The sequence below is a fragment of the Salmo trutta genome, chromosome 32 (genome assembly GCF_901001165.1).
Source record: "Salmo trutta chromosome 32, fSalTru1.1, whole genome shotgun sequence".
NCBI lineage: Eukaryota > Metazoa > Chordata > Actinopteri > Salmoniformes > Salmonidae > Salmo > Salmo trutta.
In genome coordinates this window covers 5,146,115-5,162,263 of record NC_042988.1, presented here as the reverse complement: position 1 = coordinate 5,162,263, position 16,149 = coordinate 5,146,115, and the positions used below count along the sequence as shown (strand labels likewise).

Here is a 16,149-nt window from a genome sequence, read left to right as displayed (position 1 = left end):
TGCGAGTTCGAATCCCCGAGCTGACAAGGTACAAATCTGTCGTAGTATTTGCACCCATAGAAAATTAACTGTGTGTAATCGGACAATTAGTCCCAAGGGGAAAGCTTCCAGATATAGCAGAGTGACCTGGAGGCACGGGACAATGATGTCGAGCAGAAAGGGAAATCCAAGATCTATGCAGACAGCCGTCGCAGAGCCAAACACTCCGACGTGGACGTCGGAGATCAGGTTCTCCTGAAACAGGAGAAAACGGACGAGTTCACAACAACTTTCAACAAGATACCATAAACTGTGATACCATAATACCATAAAGAGGGAAACAATGTGGTTGTTCAATCTCCAACTGGAGCCAGGTATTCAAGGAATACAACATTCCTAGTCCCGTGTGGCTCAGTTGGTAGAGCATGGTGTTTGCAACGCCAGGGTTGTGGGTTCGATTCCCACGGGGGACCAGTACGGAGAAAAATATATGAAATGTATGCATTCACTACTGTAAGTCGCTCTGGATAAGAGCGTCTGCTAAATGACTACAATGTAAATGTAAGAGGTACAGTGAGGGAAAAAAGTATTTGATCCCCTGCTGATTTTGTACGTTTGACCACTGACAAAGAAATGATCAGTCTATAATTTTAATGGTAGGTTTATTTGAACAGTGAGAGACAGAATAACAACAACAAAAATATAGGAGCACTCCCTTTGTGTGCTCCTAATCTCAGCTCGTTACCTGTATAAAAGACACCTAGGAGCCAGAAATCTTTAAAATGGTAACACACTATGCCGTGAAGGACTGAAATCCTGCAGCGCCCGCAAGGTCCCCCTGCTCAAGAAAGCATATATACATGCCTGTATGTACGATGGATGGGGCCATGTACTGTCAAATCTTGGGTGAGAACCTCCTTCCCTCAGCCAGGGCATTGAAAATGGGTCGTGGAAGTGTATTCCAGCATGACATTGACCCAAAACACACGGCCAAGGCAACAAAGGAGTGGCTCAAGAAGAAGCACATTAAGGTCCTGGAGTGGCCTAGCCAGTCTCCAGACATTAATCCCATGGAAAATCTGTGGAGGGAGCTGAAGGTTCGAGTTGCCAAACGTCAGCCTCGAAACCTTAATGACATGGAGAAGATCTGCAAAGAGGAGTGGGACAAAATCCCTCCTGAGATGTGTGCAAACCTGGTGGCCAACTACAAGAAATGTCTGACCTCTGTGATAGCCAACAAGGGTTTTGCCACCAAGTACTAAGTCATGTTTTGCAGAGGGGTCAAATACTTATTTCCCTCATTAAAATGCATATCATTTTATAACATTTTTGACATGTGTTTTTCTGGATTTTTTTGTTGTTATTCTGTCTCTCACTGTTCAAATAAACCCACCATTAAAATTATAGACTGATAATTTCTTTGTCAGTGGGCAAACGTGCAAAATCAGCAGGGGATCAAATACGTTTTTTCCCTCACTGTATATATTTGAGGAGCCGGATCCACAATCAAAGGACCACACACAACTGAAAGAGACTGTGGAGCAGTGTCCTAATCTGAGACGGTACATAGAATCCAAACCTGAGACCATCTGTGAGGGATCATCACAGACAAATTAAACTGCCAGAGAAGTTAACAGACTTTGTAATTAAATAATGATCGTGTACTGAAAGGGGTAAAGAAAACCAGTATAAAATGACAAATGACAAAAAAAAGGACTAATGCGAAGACTCTGAATGTTTGAGTTATGTTGTGAAAGAAAAAGTGCAGAATGTTTTGTTGCAAAAAAATAAAGGAAAGTCCATTAGGAGAACAGAAATAATAAGACATTGAACAGATTTAAGTTGTTTATTAATAACATAATGGTTGCTATACAGATAAAGAATAAGTGCTGTTGTGTATGTCCGGTTGACATTGAAGTTCATATCCAAGTAAAGGGGGGGATGTCGTGTATTGATGTGACGTACTGAGATGGGACGTCACCACGTCAGTAAAGGAATGTGAGGGATTACACGGACAGTGATGGAGTAAAGACATGTTGAAGTTTACCTCTGGTTGATTTAATTCAGTAGAATATCTTAATTTAGCACGAGTTGTAAGTATAAAATTGAACAGTCCTAGCATTGAACCTTGCGGTACTCCATATTATAAGTAGTTGTTGAATAATAAATAGGAATCAATAAGTAGTTGAATTCAGTAGCAGCTTTTCCCACCGGATCTCTCTTGTCTCTTTTCTGCTCATAGTTAAGGACCACACGGAGTATAATCTCTTGCTAATTTGAGATTAGTCCTCTAGCCATGGAATCCTCTTGGTTCTCAAAGGGAGTGTTGTTTAGCAACATGTTGTTGATTTGGACCTATAGCCCTGCCACCTACCCTCTCCTCTATTCCTGGGAAATGTTGAATTCATTTCTTTCCTCCATGGCTGTTCTACCCACAATGAAATTATATTTTCAAATATAAATATGTTGTTTTGAGCACTATAGTCACTCCGTTACAGTAGGGTTTTGACTGAGATTGGCATCTCCTCTGTTTCCTCTCTGCAGAACTAGTACACAGCTATCTAAATATGTGTATTCATGTTTTTATTGTCATATAATTAGTGCACTGTTTTTGCTGTGAAGGTAGTCTTTTTCTGATTTCATACTACAAACTATACTCTATAATCATCATTCTAAAAAATCATTAGCAGAATAGCTGTTAGGTGGGGGAAAAAGTATTTGTAAATATGATGTTCTATTGAGGTCATGCCGTTGCCTGCGTATATGGAACAGATGTCCATGAGTCTCTCTAACCCTCTCTCTACAGACATGTGACTGTGAAGACTACGCCAACTCACAAGTTTGTGTTCACTACAAAAACCCACCACGCCATAGTCCCTGGCACTATCGCTTTCAGTCTGCCACAGGTAAAACACACACCTAGTCCAGATCTGTATATTATACTGAATGTTCAATCTATTGTACAGTATACCCATAGATCTATTTATAATCTTAACGAATTTCTCCAAAACTACAATTCTAATATTTGAAGCATACAGGTCCCTCTTCTCTCTGCTTCCTTGCAATTATTGGCTGACTTATCTCTCTTCTTTCTCTCTCTCTCTCTCAGAGGAAATGGGCCGGTCTGTCCATTGGACAGGAGGTGGAAGGTAAATTCACTCCATTTCATTAATGAGTCTGAGGAAAAGAAAACTATGATCACAGCTCTGCCTCATTTACACTGCACCCTGCACAGTCCCTAATATACTGTACCTTCACACCTTGACCACAGCCCATAGCTCACCTTAACATACAGTACCTATTTAATTTGACAGTACAGTATTTCTGCGAGTACAAATTATACGGTACTAGATACATATCTGACATGAGTCCTCTCCCCTCAGTGGCCAACTACAACTTTGACAAGTCCCAACAATGCATCGGTGCCATGACTATAGAGATTGACTTCCTCCAGAAGAAGAGCACGGACACCAGCCCCTACGACTCGGACAAGATGGCCAGCGAGTTCATCCAGCAGTTCAACAACCAGGCCTTCTCTGTCACCCAGCAGGTCAGTCAGAACAACAAACACTACAGCCGGTCACAACTCTTCACACTTTTCCTGCACATTTCCCTTCCCTGGAGTTACAAGGAAAAAGACTGGTGGCTTAAATCAATCAAATTAATTTAGATGTGGGTAGGAGTGCAAGCTTGGGACAATTGGGATGTAACCTCACACAGCCTTCCCCTCTCCTCTCGTCCTCTCTCTTCTCATCCTCCTCATTTCTTCTATCATTCTTCCTGTCCTCCTTCCTTCCCCCCCACAGATGGTGTTTAGTTTCTGCGACAAGCTTTTTGGGCTGGTGATCAAAGACATTGAGGCCATGGACGCCAGCATCCTCAAGGGAGAGCCAGCATCAGGCAAGAAGCAGAAGGTACCCGGAGTTACCATTGACCTACTGCTGTAACGCCTCAACCCTTCATGATATGGGCCCCCGTCGGAATTTACCCCCCTTCCTTGAAGTAATCCATGATTAGAAATGACTGGACAGGTGAATGCCAAGTGGTGGAGCCCTTGCTTTCACCTGCCCCTCATTTTGAACGGGGTCTCTATTTGACGAGGGAACGTGCTGCTAGGGTGCTGGTCCAAGTCCAAAAGGAACTCTGCAGAATTGTACGAGTTTATTTGGAACAGTTATTTGTAATAACCAGTAGTTGGTAATAATTCCAACAATTCCTGTTTCCCTTAGATTGACATTGGCCTGCTGGTGGGGAACAGCCAGGTGGTTTTCGAGAAAGCAGAGAGCTCCTCCCTCACGTTAGTTGGTAAGTTACAGAGGAGTCCATACAGAATACAGGTAGATTATGTAGGAGCTACAGTACCAGTCAAAAGTTTGGACTCAACTACTCATTCAAAGGTTTTTCTTTATTTGCACTATGCTCTACATTGTAGAATAATAGTGAAGACTTCAAAACTATGAAATAACACATATGGAATCATGTAGTAACCAAAAAGTGTTAAACAAATCAAAAGATATTTGAGATTCTATAAAGTAGCCACCCTTTGCCTTGATGTCAGCTTTGCACACTCTTGGCATTTTGTCAAACAGCTTCATGAGGTAGTCACCTGGAATGCATTTCAATTAACAGGTGTGCCTTGTTAATTTGTGGAATTTCTTTCCTTCTTAATGCGTTTGAGCCAATCAGTTGTGTTGTGACAAGGTAGGGGGGTATACAGAAGATAGCCCTATTTGGTAAAAGACCAAATCCATATTATGGCAAGAACTGTTCAAATAAGCAAAGAGAAATGACAGTCCATCATTACTTTGAGAGATGAAGGTCAGTCATTCCGGAAAATTACAAGAACTTTGAAAGTTTCTTCAAGTGCATTCGCAAAAACCATCAAGCACTGTGATGAAACTGGCTCTCATGGGACCGCCACAGGAAAGGAATGCCCAGAGTTACCTCTGCTGCAGCGGATAAGTTAATTAGAGTTAACTGCACCTCAGATTGCAGCCCAAATAAATGCTTCACAGAGTTCAAGTAACAGACACATCTCAACATCAACTGTTCAGAGGAGACTGCGTGAATCAGGCCTTCCTCGTTGAATTGCTGCAAAGAAACCACTACTAAAAGAGACCAATAAAAAGAAGAGACTTGCTTGGGCCAAGAAACACAAGCAATGGACATTAGACCGGTGGAAATCTGGCCTTTGGTCTGAATTTGAGATTTTTGGTTCCAACCACCGTGTCTTTGTGAGACGCAGAGTAGGTGAACGGATGATCTCCACATGTGTGGCTCCCCCCATGAAACATGGAGGAGGAGGTGAGATGGTGTGGGGGTGCTTTGCTGGTGACACTCAGTGATTTATTTAGAATTCAAGACACACTTAACCAGCATGGCTACCACAGCATTCTGTAGCGATATTCCATCCCATCTGGTTTGCACTTAGAGGGACTATCATTTGTTTTTCAACAGAATGGATTAAAATGGATGGATTAAAAAAATTGATTAAATATTTTTTTCCACTCGTCAATCCACACAAAATAACCCTATAATAACAAAACAAAAAATGTTTTTTAGAAATGTTCACATTTATTACAAATATAAAACAGAAATACCTTATTTACATGAGTTTTCAGACCCTTTGATATGAAACTTGAAATTGAGCTCAGATGCATCCTGTTTCCATTGATCATCCTTGAGATGTTTCTACAACTTGATTGAAGTCCACCTATGGTACATTCAATTGATTGGACATAATTTGTAAAGGCACATATAAGGTCCCACAATTGACATTGCATGTCAGAGCAAAAACCAAGCCATGACGTCGAAGGAATTGTCCGTAGAGCTCCGAGACAGGATTGTGTCAAGGTACAGATCTGGGGAAGGGTACCAAATCATTTCTGCGGTCCCCAAGACCACAGTGGTTTCCATCGTTCTTAAATGGAAGACATTTGGAACCACCAAGACTCTTCCTAGAGCTGGCTTCCCAGCCAAACTGAGCAATCGGTGGAGAAGGGCCTTGGTCAGGGAGGTGACCAGGAACCTGATGGTCACTCTGACAGAGCTCTGGAGTTGCTCTGTGGAGATGGGATTATATTCCAGAAGGACAACCATCTCTGCAGCACTCCACCAATCAGGCCTTTATGGTAGAGTGCCCAGATGGAAGCCACTCCTCAGTAAAAGGCACATGACAGCCCACTTGGAGTTTGTCAAAAGGCACCTAAAGGACTCTCAGACCACGAGAAACAAGATTCTCTGGTCTGATGAAACCAAGATTGAACTCTTTGGCCTGAATGCCAAGCGTCATATCTGGAGGAAACCTGGCACCATCTCTACAGTGAAGCATGGTGGTGGCAGCATCATCCTGTGGGGATGTTTTTCAGCGGCAGGGACTGGGAGACTAGTCAGGATCAATGGAAAGATGAGCGGAGCAAAATGCAGAGCTCCTCGATGAAAACCTACTTCAGAGCACTCAGGATCTCAGAATGGGGCTAAGATTCACCTTCCAACAGGACAACGACACTAAGCACACAGCCAAGAAAACACAGGTTTGGCTTCGGGTCAAGTCTCTGAATGTCCTTGAGTGGCCCAGCTAGAGCCAGGACTTGAACCCGATCGAACATCTCTGGAGAGACCTGAGAATAGCTGTGCAGCGACGCAACCCATCCAAACTGACAGAACTTGAGAGAATCTGCAGAGAAGAATGGGAGAAACTCCCCAAATACAGACGTGCCCAGCTTGTAGCGTCACATCCAAGAAGACTCGAGGCTGCCTAAGGTGCTTCAACTGTACCGAGTAAATGGTTTGAATACTTATGTACTTACAGTTGAAGTCGGAACTTTACATACACTTAGATTGCAGTCATTAAAACTTGTTTTTCAACCACTCCACAAATTTCTTCTTAACAAACTATAGTTTTCGCAAGTCGCTTAGGACATCTACTCTGTGCATGACACAAGTAATTTTTCCAACAATTGTTTACAGACAGATTATTTCACTTATAGTTCACTGTATCACAATTCCAGTGGGTCAGAAGTTTACATACACCAAGTTGACTGTGCCTTTAAACAGCTTGGAGAATTCCAGAAAATTATGTCATGGCTTTAGAAGCTTCTGATGGGCTAATTGACATCATTTGAGTCAATTGGAAGTGTACCTGTGGATGTGTTCCAAGGCCTAAACTCAGTGCCTCTTTGCTTGTGTCATGCACAAAGTAGATGTCCTAACCGACTTGCCAAAACTATAGTTTGTTAACAAGAAATTTGTGGAGTGGTTGAAAAACAAGTTTTAATGACTCCAACCTAAGTGTACGTAAACTTCCGACTTCAACGGTTTGTGATTTCTGTTTTTTATTTTTAGTAAATTTGCACACATTTCTAAAAACCTGTTTTTGCGTTGTCATTATGGGGTATTGTGTGTAGATTGATGAGGGGGAAAAAATTATTTAATCAATTTTAGAATAAGGCTGTAACATAATAAAATGTGGAAAAAGTCAAGGGGTCTGAATACTTTCCAAATGCGCTGATAACACTCTTTCTGGGTCCATGGGATAGCCTATCTTCTGCACCATTAACTACCTTGAACTACACTGGACTATGTACAAACTGGAAAAAGCATATCCATTTATTGTAGTAGGGGATTTTAATAAAGGAAATCTGAGGAAACCGCTTCTGAAATTCTATCGACACATCTGTGCTTCAAACACAACATGGACCCTGGATCATTGCTACTCTCCCTTCAGGGATGGCTACAAGGCCTTTCCTCGCCCTCCCTTCGGCCAATCAGATCACACCTCCATTCTGCTCCTCCCCACCTATAGGCAGGAACCTAAACAGGAAGCTCCCCATGGTAAGGACTGTTCAGCGTTGGTCTGACCAATCGGAATCTATGCTTCAAGATTGTTTTGATCATGCGGACTGTGAAATGTTCTGGGTCGCCTCTGAGAATAGTATCAACGTATACACTGACTCGGTGACGGGGTTCATCAGGAAGTGCATAGAGGATGTTGTTCCTACTGTGATGATTAGAACTTATCCAAAAAACGTGGATAGGTGGAAGTATTCTCGCAAAACTGAAAGCGTGAACTAGAGGTCGACCGATTGTGGTTTTTCAATACCGATACCGATTATTGGAGGACCAAAAAAAGCAGATCCCGATTCATTTTTTATTTTATTTATTTGTAATAGTGACTGAGAAACAGCTCCTATCTCTAGCTCAGTTGGTAGAGCATGGTGTTTGCAACGCCAAGGTTGTGGGTTCGATTCCCACAGGGGGCCAGCACAGAAAACAAATGTATGAAATGTATGCATTCAGTACTGTAAGTCGCTCTGGATAAGAGCGTCTGCTAAAATGACTAAAATGTTTAAAAAAACATTCACCACTTGCCTTAGTCACTGTTCTAGCCAAGTACCACCCGGTATCCTACTCTGCACCTTAGAAACTGCTGCCTTATACACATACAGTAGATAGTCATTGGACACTGATCACTTTAATAATGTTTACATACTGTTTTACCAAATGTATATGTATATACTGTATTATAGTCATGTCTCATTCTATATAACTACTGCTGTACACACTATTTCTATTCATATATATTCCAGTCTCTGATTTAGCTTGTTCTGATATTTCTTAATTTCTTTATTTTTCTGGATTATGTGTGTTGTTCTTTTTTCATTGTCATTGCTAGGTACTACTGCACTGTTGGAGCTAGTAACACAAGCATTTACCTGCACCTGCTATAACATCTACAGATATGTCTACGCAAGCAATAAACTTTGATTAGATTTGTGATTTGATTTGTCAAAATAAACATGTAGACGAAGTTGACCAAGATTGATCAAATCCTTCAACCATGGGAAAATAACTGTTCTTTATCCATGGTTAGACTTTTTTCATTGTAAAGTCTATTTGAGTATGTTTTTAACGCATTTTAAATAAAGTTGTATTTGATTCCTCTCTGCCCGCTAGGCAAGGCCAAGACCAAAGAGCAGCGTCAGACCATCATCAACCCGGACTGGAACTTTGAGCGCATGGGCATTGGTGGTCTGGACAAGGAGTTCTCCGACATCTTCCGCCGAGCCTTCGCCTCTCGTGTCTTCCCTCCTGACATTGTGGAACAGATGGGTAAGGCTCCCCACTCCTCCGTCTTAGTTAGATCATGCAGTACTACCTACAGTTGCGGGCACAAAAAAAGTAAGGTCGAGCCGCAGTATTGACAGAACAATTGCCGCATTGGATGTGCAACATGGCGCCTCCTAGTGATAATTTGTCACAAACTAAATTGTCTGTGTACACAACTGGAGCATGCTGTGCTTTCAAATATTCAGAGGTCTATAGACAGTCATTGTTCCATTGCCCCCCAGGTTGTAAGCACGTGAAGGGAATCCTTCTGTTCGGGCCTCCTGGTTGTGGAAAGACTCTGATGGCCAGGCAGATTGGCAAGATGCTCAACTCCCGCGAGCCCAAGATAGTCAACGGCCCTGAGATCCTCAACAAGTTTGTGGGAGAGTCTGAGGCCAACATCCGCAAGCTCTTCGCAGATGCAGAAGAGGAGCAGAAGAGGGTGAGTGGCCAGCCACCATCTTTTTTTTGATGACCAGAAGTAATTAATCGAACAAAAAAATCCATCCACGACCTCCTGAGTGGCGGAGCGGTCTAAGGCACTGCATCGCAGTGCTTGAGGCATCACTACAGACCCGGGTTCGATCCCAGGCTGTGTCACAGCTGGCCGTGACTGGGAGACCGGTGAGGCGGCGCACAGTTGGCCCAGCGCCGTCTGGGTTAGGGGAGGGTTTGGCAGGCCGGGATGCCCTTGTCCCATCGTGCTCTAGCGACTCCTTGTGGCAGGCAGGGCGCCTGCAAGCTGACCCCGGTCACCAGTTGTACAGTGTTTCCTCCGATACGTTGGTGCGGCTGGCTTCCGGGTTCAGCGAGCAGTGTGTCAAGAAGCAGTGCGGCTTGGCAGGGTCGTTTTCGGAGGATGCATGGCTCTTGACCTTCGTCTCTCCTGAGTCCTTACGGAAGTTGCAGCGATGGGACAACATTGTAACTACAAATTTGAATATCACAAAATTGAGGAGAAAAAGGGGTAAAAAAAAAAAAGCCATCCAAGAGGATAAAATCACAAACAAATGTTATACGTACATGCATGACTGACTGTCTCCCTCTCTTTCTCTTCATCCACTCTTCCTACTCACCCCTTTCTCCTCTCGTCCTAGCTGGGTGCTAACAGTGGTCTGCACATAATCATCTTTGATGAGCTGGATGCCATCTGTAAGCAGAGAGGTACTGGGCAGGGCAGTACAGGAGTTCACGACACTGTGGTCAACCAGCTGCTGTCCAAGATAGACGGAGTAGAGCAGCTCAACAACATCTTGGTCATAGGTAGGTGGTAGTACACTATTCTATAACATACTGGTCATAGATGGTTAGATTTGAGGTATAGATATCAAACTTACCTTAAGCCTCACATAGCACTAGAGATGAATACAAGACTCTGGTTTAACTAGTAACTCCATCTTTATCTTTGCATCCCCCTTTCTCTCTTTCTCTTTCCCATAGGGATGACCAACAGGCCTGACCTGATAGATGATGCCCTGATGAGGCCTGGCAGGTTCGAGGTCAAGATGGAGATTGGTAAGAGTCCCACATGTTTTCTGTGCCTTTTCTGTTATCTCCTGGCTTGTTTCTTTTCATATGTTCTGCCACCTTTTATTGTATTATTGTAGTGACCTCTCTCCCTTCCTGAATGCATTTTTACCATTTTCTTTCTTCCTTCCCTCCCTCTCAGGTCTTCCGGATGAGAAGGGGCGTGTTCAGATTCTCAACATTCACACCAATAAGATGCGTGACTTCGGCCTGCTGGCTCCTGATGTGGACGTGAAGGAGCTGGCTGCCGGGACCAAGAACTACAGTGGTGCTGAACTGGAGGGGCTGGTCAGAGCTGCCCAATCAACAGCCATGAACCGCCACATTAAGGTTAGAGTATAACCAATCAACAAACACGAACATCCATGATACGGTTAGACTATCCAGTTGACACCTTTGAACACCCATAACATGGCTAGATTCCACCCCTTAGCAAGGTGCTTTTAGGGGCTAACTCTGTCCTAACTCTGTATACCACAGTCAGATCAGACTGCTATTTCTTTCTGTGTGTCCAGGCCACAGCCACAGTGGAGGTGGACACGGAGAGAGCCGAGAAGCTGCAGGTCACCAGAAGCGACTTCATGGGCTCCCTGAACAACGACATTAAACCAGTAGGTATCTCTCTACTATATGTGTATTTACGAAGGACACTAGGCCAAGTGAATAAGGTGTCATTTGAGATTGACCCTTAGACTATCATTCCAATCCTGAAAAGTTCTGCCCACTCCCCCTCCTCTTTATCCTCCTCCTCCCCCTCTTCCTCCCCCAGGCATTTGGTTCCAACCAGGAGGACTACGCCAGCTACATCATGAACGGCATCATCAAGTGGGGCGACCCGGTGACCTGTGTGCTGGATGACGGGGAGCTGCTGGTGCAGCAGACCAAGAACAGCGACCGCACACCGCTGGTGGCCGTGCTACTGGAGGGTAGGCCTGACCACACACACACACACACAGTTAACCCCCCCACTCTCTCTCTAACGGTCTTTATTTGTCCATCTGTCCTCTTAGGACCCCCTCACAGTGGAAAGACGGCCCTGGCTGCCCAAATCTCGGAGAGCTCAGAGTTCCCCTTCATCAAGATCTGTTCCCCGGACAAGATGATCGGTTTCTCCGAAAACTCCAAGTGCCTGGCTATCAAGAAGGTCGGTGTGAAGCCTGGCACCATGAAAGAAAGATAGATTATCTGCACACTGTTGAATGCTCCTGCAGTTTTATTAAGTGTTTTGACCCCAATGTCTTTGTAAGGCTGGCACCATGCCCATAGAAAGAGATGCTGTGCCAGAATCTGGTCGAATGGTAGACTAGTTGTAGAACTGCTGACTCTGGACCACGCATTGCCACATAGAGTTAGGGGTTCGATCCCTGGGTCCACCGCTCTCTTAACTAGCTACTTCCCCGCCCTTTTCCTATCTGACGTAACAATAATAGCTAAGAGCTAAGATTATTACCAATGCTTCCTGTATGGTATTATTATGGAGTCTCTTTGTGTTATTTAACTCTGTGTCCCCTGCCTTCCTTCCCTCAGATCTTCGAGGATGCCTACAAGTCTCAGCTGAGCTGTGTGGTGGTGGATGACATTGAGCGTCTCCTAGGTGATTCTCTACCTCCTCGCTCCTCTGAAACCTCGTTCTCCAATTTAGTCTAGCGGACCTCCCTGATCCGTCTCTAGTGGAGCGACAAATCCGTATCTCTTTTAAACTTCCCAGTGACGCTGCAGATAAACAAAGCACTGTATCTAAAGCCAAGGCCTGTTCTTGGACGCTAAAGGAATCAGCAGCAACACTAGTGGGTCCTGTCTGTAGTACTGTTCTGATTTTCTTTGTGCTCCACTCCTTTTAGACTACGTTCCCATTGGACCTCGCTTCTCCAACATGGTTCTCCAGGCCCTGCTGGTGCTGCTGAAGAAGACTCCTCCGAAAGTGAGTGTTCACTGTTCAGTACAACACGGGCATGGTTGCGTTACTTAATGTAGGTGTTGCGTTACGTTAATGTGCTTATTTACACCAGCCTGTGTGTGCGTGAGTGTGCGCATGTGCATGTTCGTGTGTGTAACTCTGTCTGTGCTTTACTCTGCCTACAGGGCCGTAAGCTGTTGATCATCGGAACCACCAGCCGTAAGGAGGTTCTGCAGGAGATGGAGATGCTGGACGCCTTCAGTACCACCATCCACGTCCCCAACATCTCTACTGGAGAACACCTGGTGGAAGCCCTAGAGGTGCTAACACACACACACACACACACACACACACACACACACACACACACACACACAAACAAGTGAATACACACAATATACATACTGATGAAGAGTTTCAGTAGTTAATGCGGCTGTCTTGTCTTGTGTGCCGTGTGTTTACTCATTGACATTGTATCCATTGCAGCTACTGGGAAGCTTCACGGACGCAGAGCGGGTGACCATCGGTCAGCACGTCAAGGGAAAGAGGGTCTGGATTGGCATCAAGAAGCTCCTGATGCTCATCGAAATGTCTCTGCAGGTCAGTGGCAGTCAGCGCTCCTCCTCCTCTTCCTCCTCCTCATCGTTCAGCTGCAGAACAGTCGACCAGAAGTGTCATCCTGTAGCTAATGCACTGGTGTTAATATTTGGTTTCCTGCTTCTTTTTCCTCCAGATGGATGTGGAGTACAGAGTCACTAAGTTCCTGCAGCTTCTTAGAGACGAGGGGGCGTGAGTACTCCCCAACCCCTCCCGAACTTTCCCACCCACGCAATCACCCTCGCCCTGCCTGCATGCGACTCAATCACAGCCACCCAATCGCTTCCTTTCTTTGACTTTATAACCCTGCCTTCCTCTCCTGCGTGTCCATTATTCAATTTCTATCTCTGTGAATATTACAACAAGGATACACAACAACAGGCACAAGGCTAAAGTAAAAAATAAAAAAACATGATTTACTATATTACTAGTAGTATAACTAGTATAGTAGTAATACTAGTACATCAGTATTACTTATTTGACTGACACAAATGGGATCCTATGAACATGAAACACTGTATCACGCCTGTTCATGTTCTTGAAGAGGGGTATGAATAAAGTTGTCATACTATAACTTTATCTGCCCGCTGGCTGCCAATGCAGTCAGAGTATCAGTCGTTGACCGGTGTGTGATCTCATCTTGTCATCACCAGGTTGGATGACGCCAAGCACATCCGAATTTAAGCTGTCGCTGAGGGTAAGGCCATCAGTAGAAGCTACGGGGCTAGCTACGAGGCTAGCTACCCAGACGTTTAACTAGCTTCCCTAGCTACCTCCTCTAGCTTTAGGGACTAGCTTCCCTCATTCAGCTTCATTACAAGGATACCAACGTTTTAGAGCTCTAGAAGGCCCTGCTAGCACTTCTGAGATTGTTCCTGTGTCTATTTACCTTTACAATAAATACCCTCTGGCCCACTTGTGCTATGAGCGACCAAATTCTACATCACATTATCACCCAATGACATATCAAGCCTATGCAGTTGCGGTCAAATATATCAGCTTATGGAAACTGATTTAACACTTGTCGTTAAAGAAGCTATTGTTTAGGTAATCTGACATCAGCTGTCCAGACCTTTCCTAACATCTCTTATGTCGTTATAATGACTGCGTTATGAGGTTGTTACTGAAGACTTATATGCATGACGTGCCTGCCACTCCTGCACATCAATCGTGTCTATGTAATAGAAACATTACATAAGACAACCTTATCATCATTCCCTCCCTATGTCATGACCTACCGTGACGTATTGTCCAGATTGTCATTTAGAGGCTGCTTTGACCCTGCTGTGATAGTCTCTGACAATGGACACCACTTATTCCATATCAGGGGTGCATAGCCTCAGTCCTCAAGCCCTTTGAACTAGAGACTGACTTCTACCTGGGAATCGGTGACATCAAGTACCAGGGAGAAACAAAAGCAGCAAGACTGTGGAAGAACCTTAGTTCTTCCACAGTTGTGCACCCCTGTCCTAGATTGCTGTTTTTTTATTTTTTTTTCGGGAAGTTTCTCTTTACGAATAGTTCTGAAGCATTTTTGCCAGATTTGATAAAAGCTAGCCGACAAGATGAAGAAGTCTTTGCTTTCCTTTTGAATAGACATTCTACACAATTACCGTATATTAGAAAGGTCATTAAAGTGCTAAAATTACTGTTAAAAGGTAGGGTTCACCATTATAGTTTTCTTCTTGTTTTATAGCATATTAAATCCTGTTCAACATTTGTTTCTGCCATTTTGTTGTTGTTGTGTGAGTACATGCTGTAGTACAGTCGAATGTGGTTTACGATATGTCATGTGTTTAAGGTGGGGGGGACACACTGGTAAATCATTGTCACCTGAATCCGTTTCATCTTCATCTCTCCACACGTCTGTCTCTCCAGAGAACGCACCGACCGCAACGACCGCAGCTACAAGTTCGACTAGAGCTGAAGGAGCGTCTGACCGAGAGACAAAAGGAGGAGAGGATGACGTCCTCCGTTCTCCATCCATTCTCATCCAACCAATCCGAGAGGGAGAAGAAGTCGCCCCCTCTCACCCACGCATGTTTCAGTGGCAACTGCTGTCATCATCCATCCACCCGACACTATCGACATATCACGTCACAGAAAGCTATTGAAAATCGTACCCGTTCCAATATGTTATCTGTGTGAAACGCAATATGGATTGCAAAGTGCTGTCTTGTGCATTGTGCGTATATTTAGCCATGTATGTTTTAGCTTTCTGTATTTACAGTGCTGTGTATCTGTCTTGCTATCTATATTTATGCAGACCAGTAGATATATCAGTCTTGGAAACATGATATATGTATTATATATACACATAGATTCATATGAAGCGCAAGTCATCGCAACTATTTGAATATTCAGATGATAACATAGACAGTGTAGTGGAAGTGAGAAGTATCGTTTCGGGTGTAAATGTATTTCCCTCCACCCCTATGTTATTTATTTTCTGTATATAGTATATATAAAATACAGTATATCATGAATTATTTCAAATCATTCTATTGACTAGATAGATATATATATATATATCTATCAGTATTGTTGTTTATCTCACTCCAAACTTGAAGATTGTGGTGTTGGATTATAACTTGGTTGTAGTCTGTCTAATATAGATACCGTGTGTGTACGAGACCAGTGTTAAACAATTCAACACTTTTGAAATGGTATATGTAACAAAGAAACCTTTATTACTTATCAAATTAGCTCTATGTATGACTGTGATTTCAATATTTTGTGTGTGCATGTGTGTGTATGAACAAGCATTGCTTCTGTGTATGCCTGTAAGAGTGAGTGTGTTTTGTCTGTGCGTAAGTACAGTATGTGTGTGTAATTTAATCCAAATTTGACCAGTCTGTTGTGATGCATTTGTTAATTTATTGCTTTATGTGAACAGTGCTTGTTGTCAAAAAGCTATTTTTATGTTCTGTGAATTGACCATGTGTGTCAACATGCAGATGTATTATTGCAATAAAAGCACAGATACACAAGGTTAAAACAACACCTACCTCTAGTCTCCATTTTTAGTTTAGTTGTTTGTG

General features: G+C 43.6%; 1 protein-coding gene across 2 annotated transcripts in view; it reads left to right on the top strand.

Annotated features, from left to right (window-relative positions):
• The window catches only part of LOC115170863 (vesicle-fusing ATPase), a 35,057-nt gene extending 18,946 nt beyond the window's left edge, over positions 1–16,111 (top strand). Inside the window, exons 3-22 of one of the 2 annotated variants that reach the window (XM_029727198.1) lie at positions 2,786–2,885; positions 3,089–3,128; positions 3,363–3,529; positions 3,786–3,893; positions 4,209–4,284; positions 8,935–9,090; positions 9,330–9,529; positions 10,185–10,350; positions 10,528–10,602; positions 10,757–10,944; positions 11,130–11,225; positions 11,384–11,540; positions 11,625–11,758; positions 12,142–12,208; positions 12,456–12,535; positions 12,697–12,831; positions 12,998–13,111; positions 13,245–13,300; positions 13,762–13,805; positions 14,987–16,111. In XM_029727198.1, coding sequence (XP_029583058.1) covers positions 2,786–2,885; positions 3,089–3,128; positions 3,363–3,529; positions 3,786–3,893; positions 4,209–4,284; positions 8,935–9,090; positions 9,330–9,529; positions 10,185–10,350; positions 10,528–10,602; positions 10,757–10,944; positions 11,130–11,225; positions 11,384–11,540; positions 11,625–11,758; positions 12,142–12,208; positions 12,456–12,535; positions 12,697–12,831; positions 12,998–13,111; positions 13,245–13,300; positions 13,762–13,792 — 2,146 coding nt within the window. In that variant the 3' untranslated portion in view covers positions 13,793–13,805; positions 14,987–16,111. The remainder of the gene's footprint in view (positions 1–2,785; positions 2,886–3,088; positions 3,129–3,362; positions 3,530–3,785; positions 3,894–4,208; positions 4,285–8,934; positions 9,091–9,329; positions 9,530–10,184; positions 10,351–10,527; positions 10,603–10,756; positions 10,945–11,129; positions 11,226–11,383; positions 11,541–11,624; positions 11,759–12,141; positions 12,209–12,455; positions 12,536–12,696; positions 12,832–12,997; positions 13,112–13,244; positions 13,301–13,761; positions 13,806–14,986) is intronic. The other variant, XM_029727197.1, reaches the window with a different exon arrangement.
• Positions 16,112–16,149: the final 38 nt, after the last annotated feature.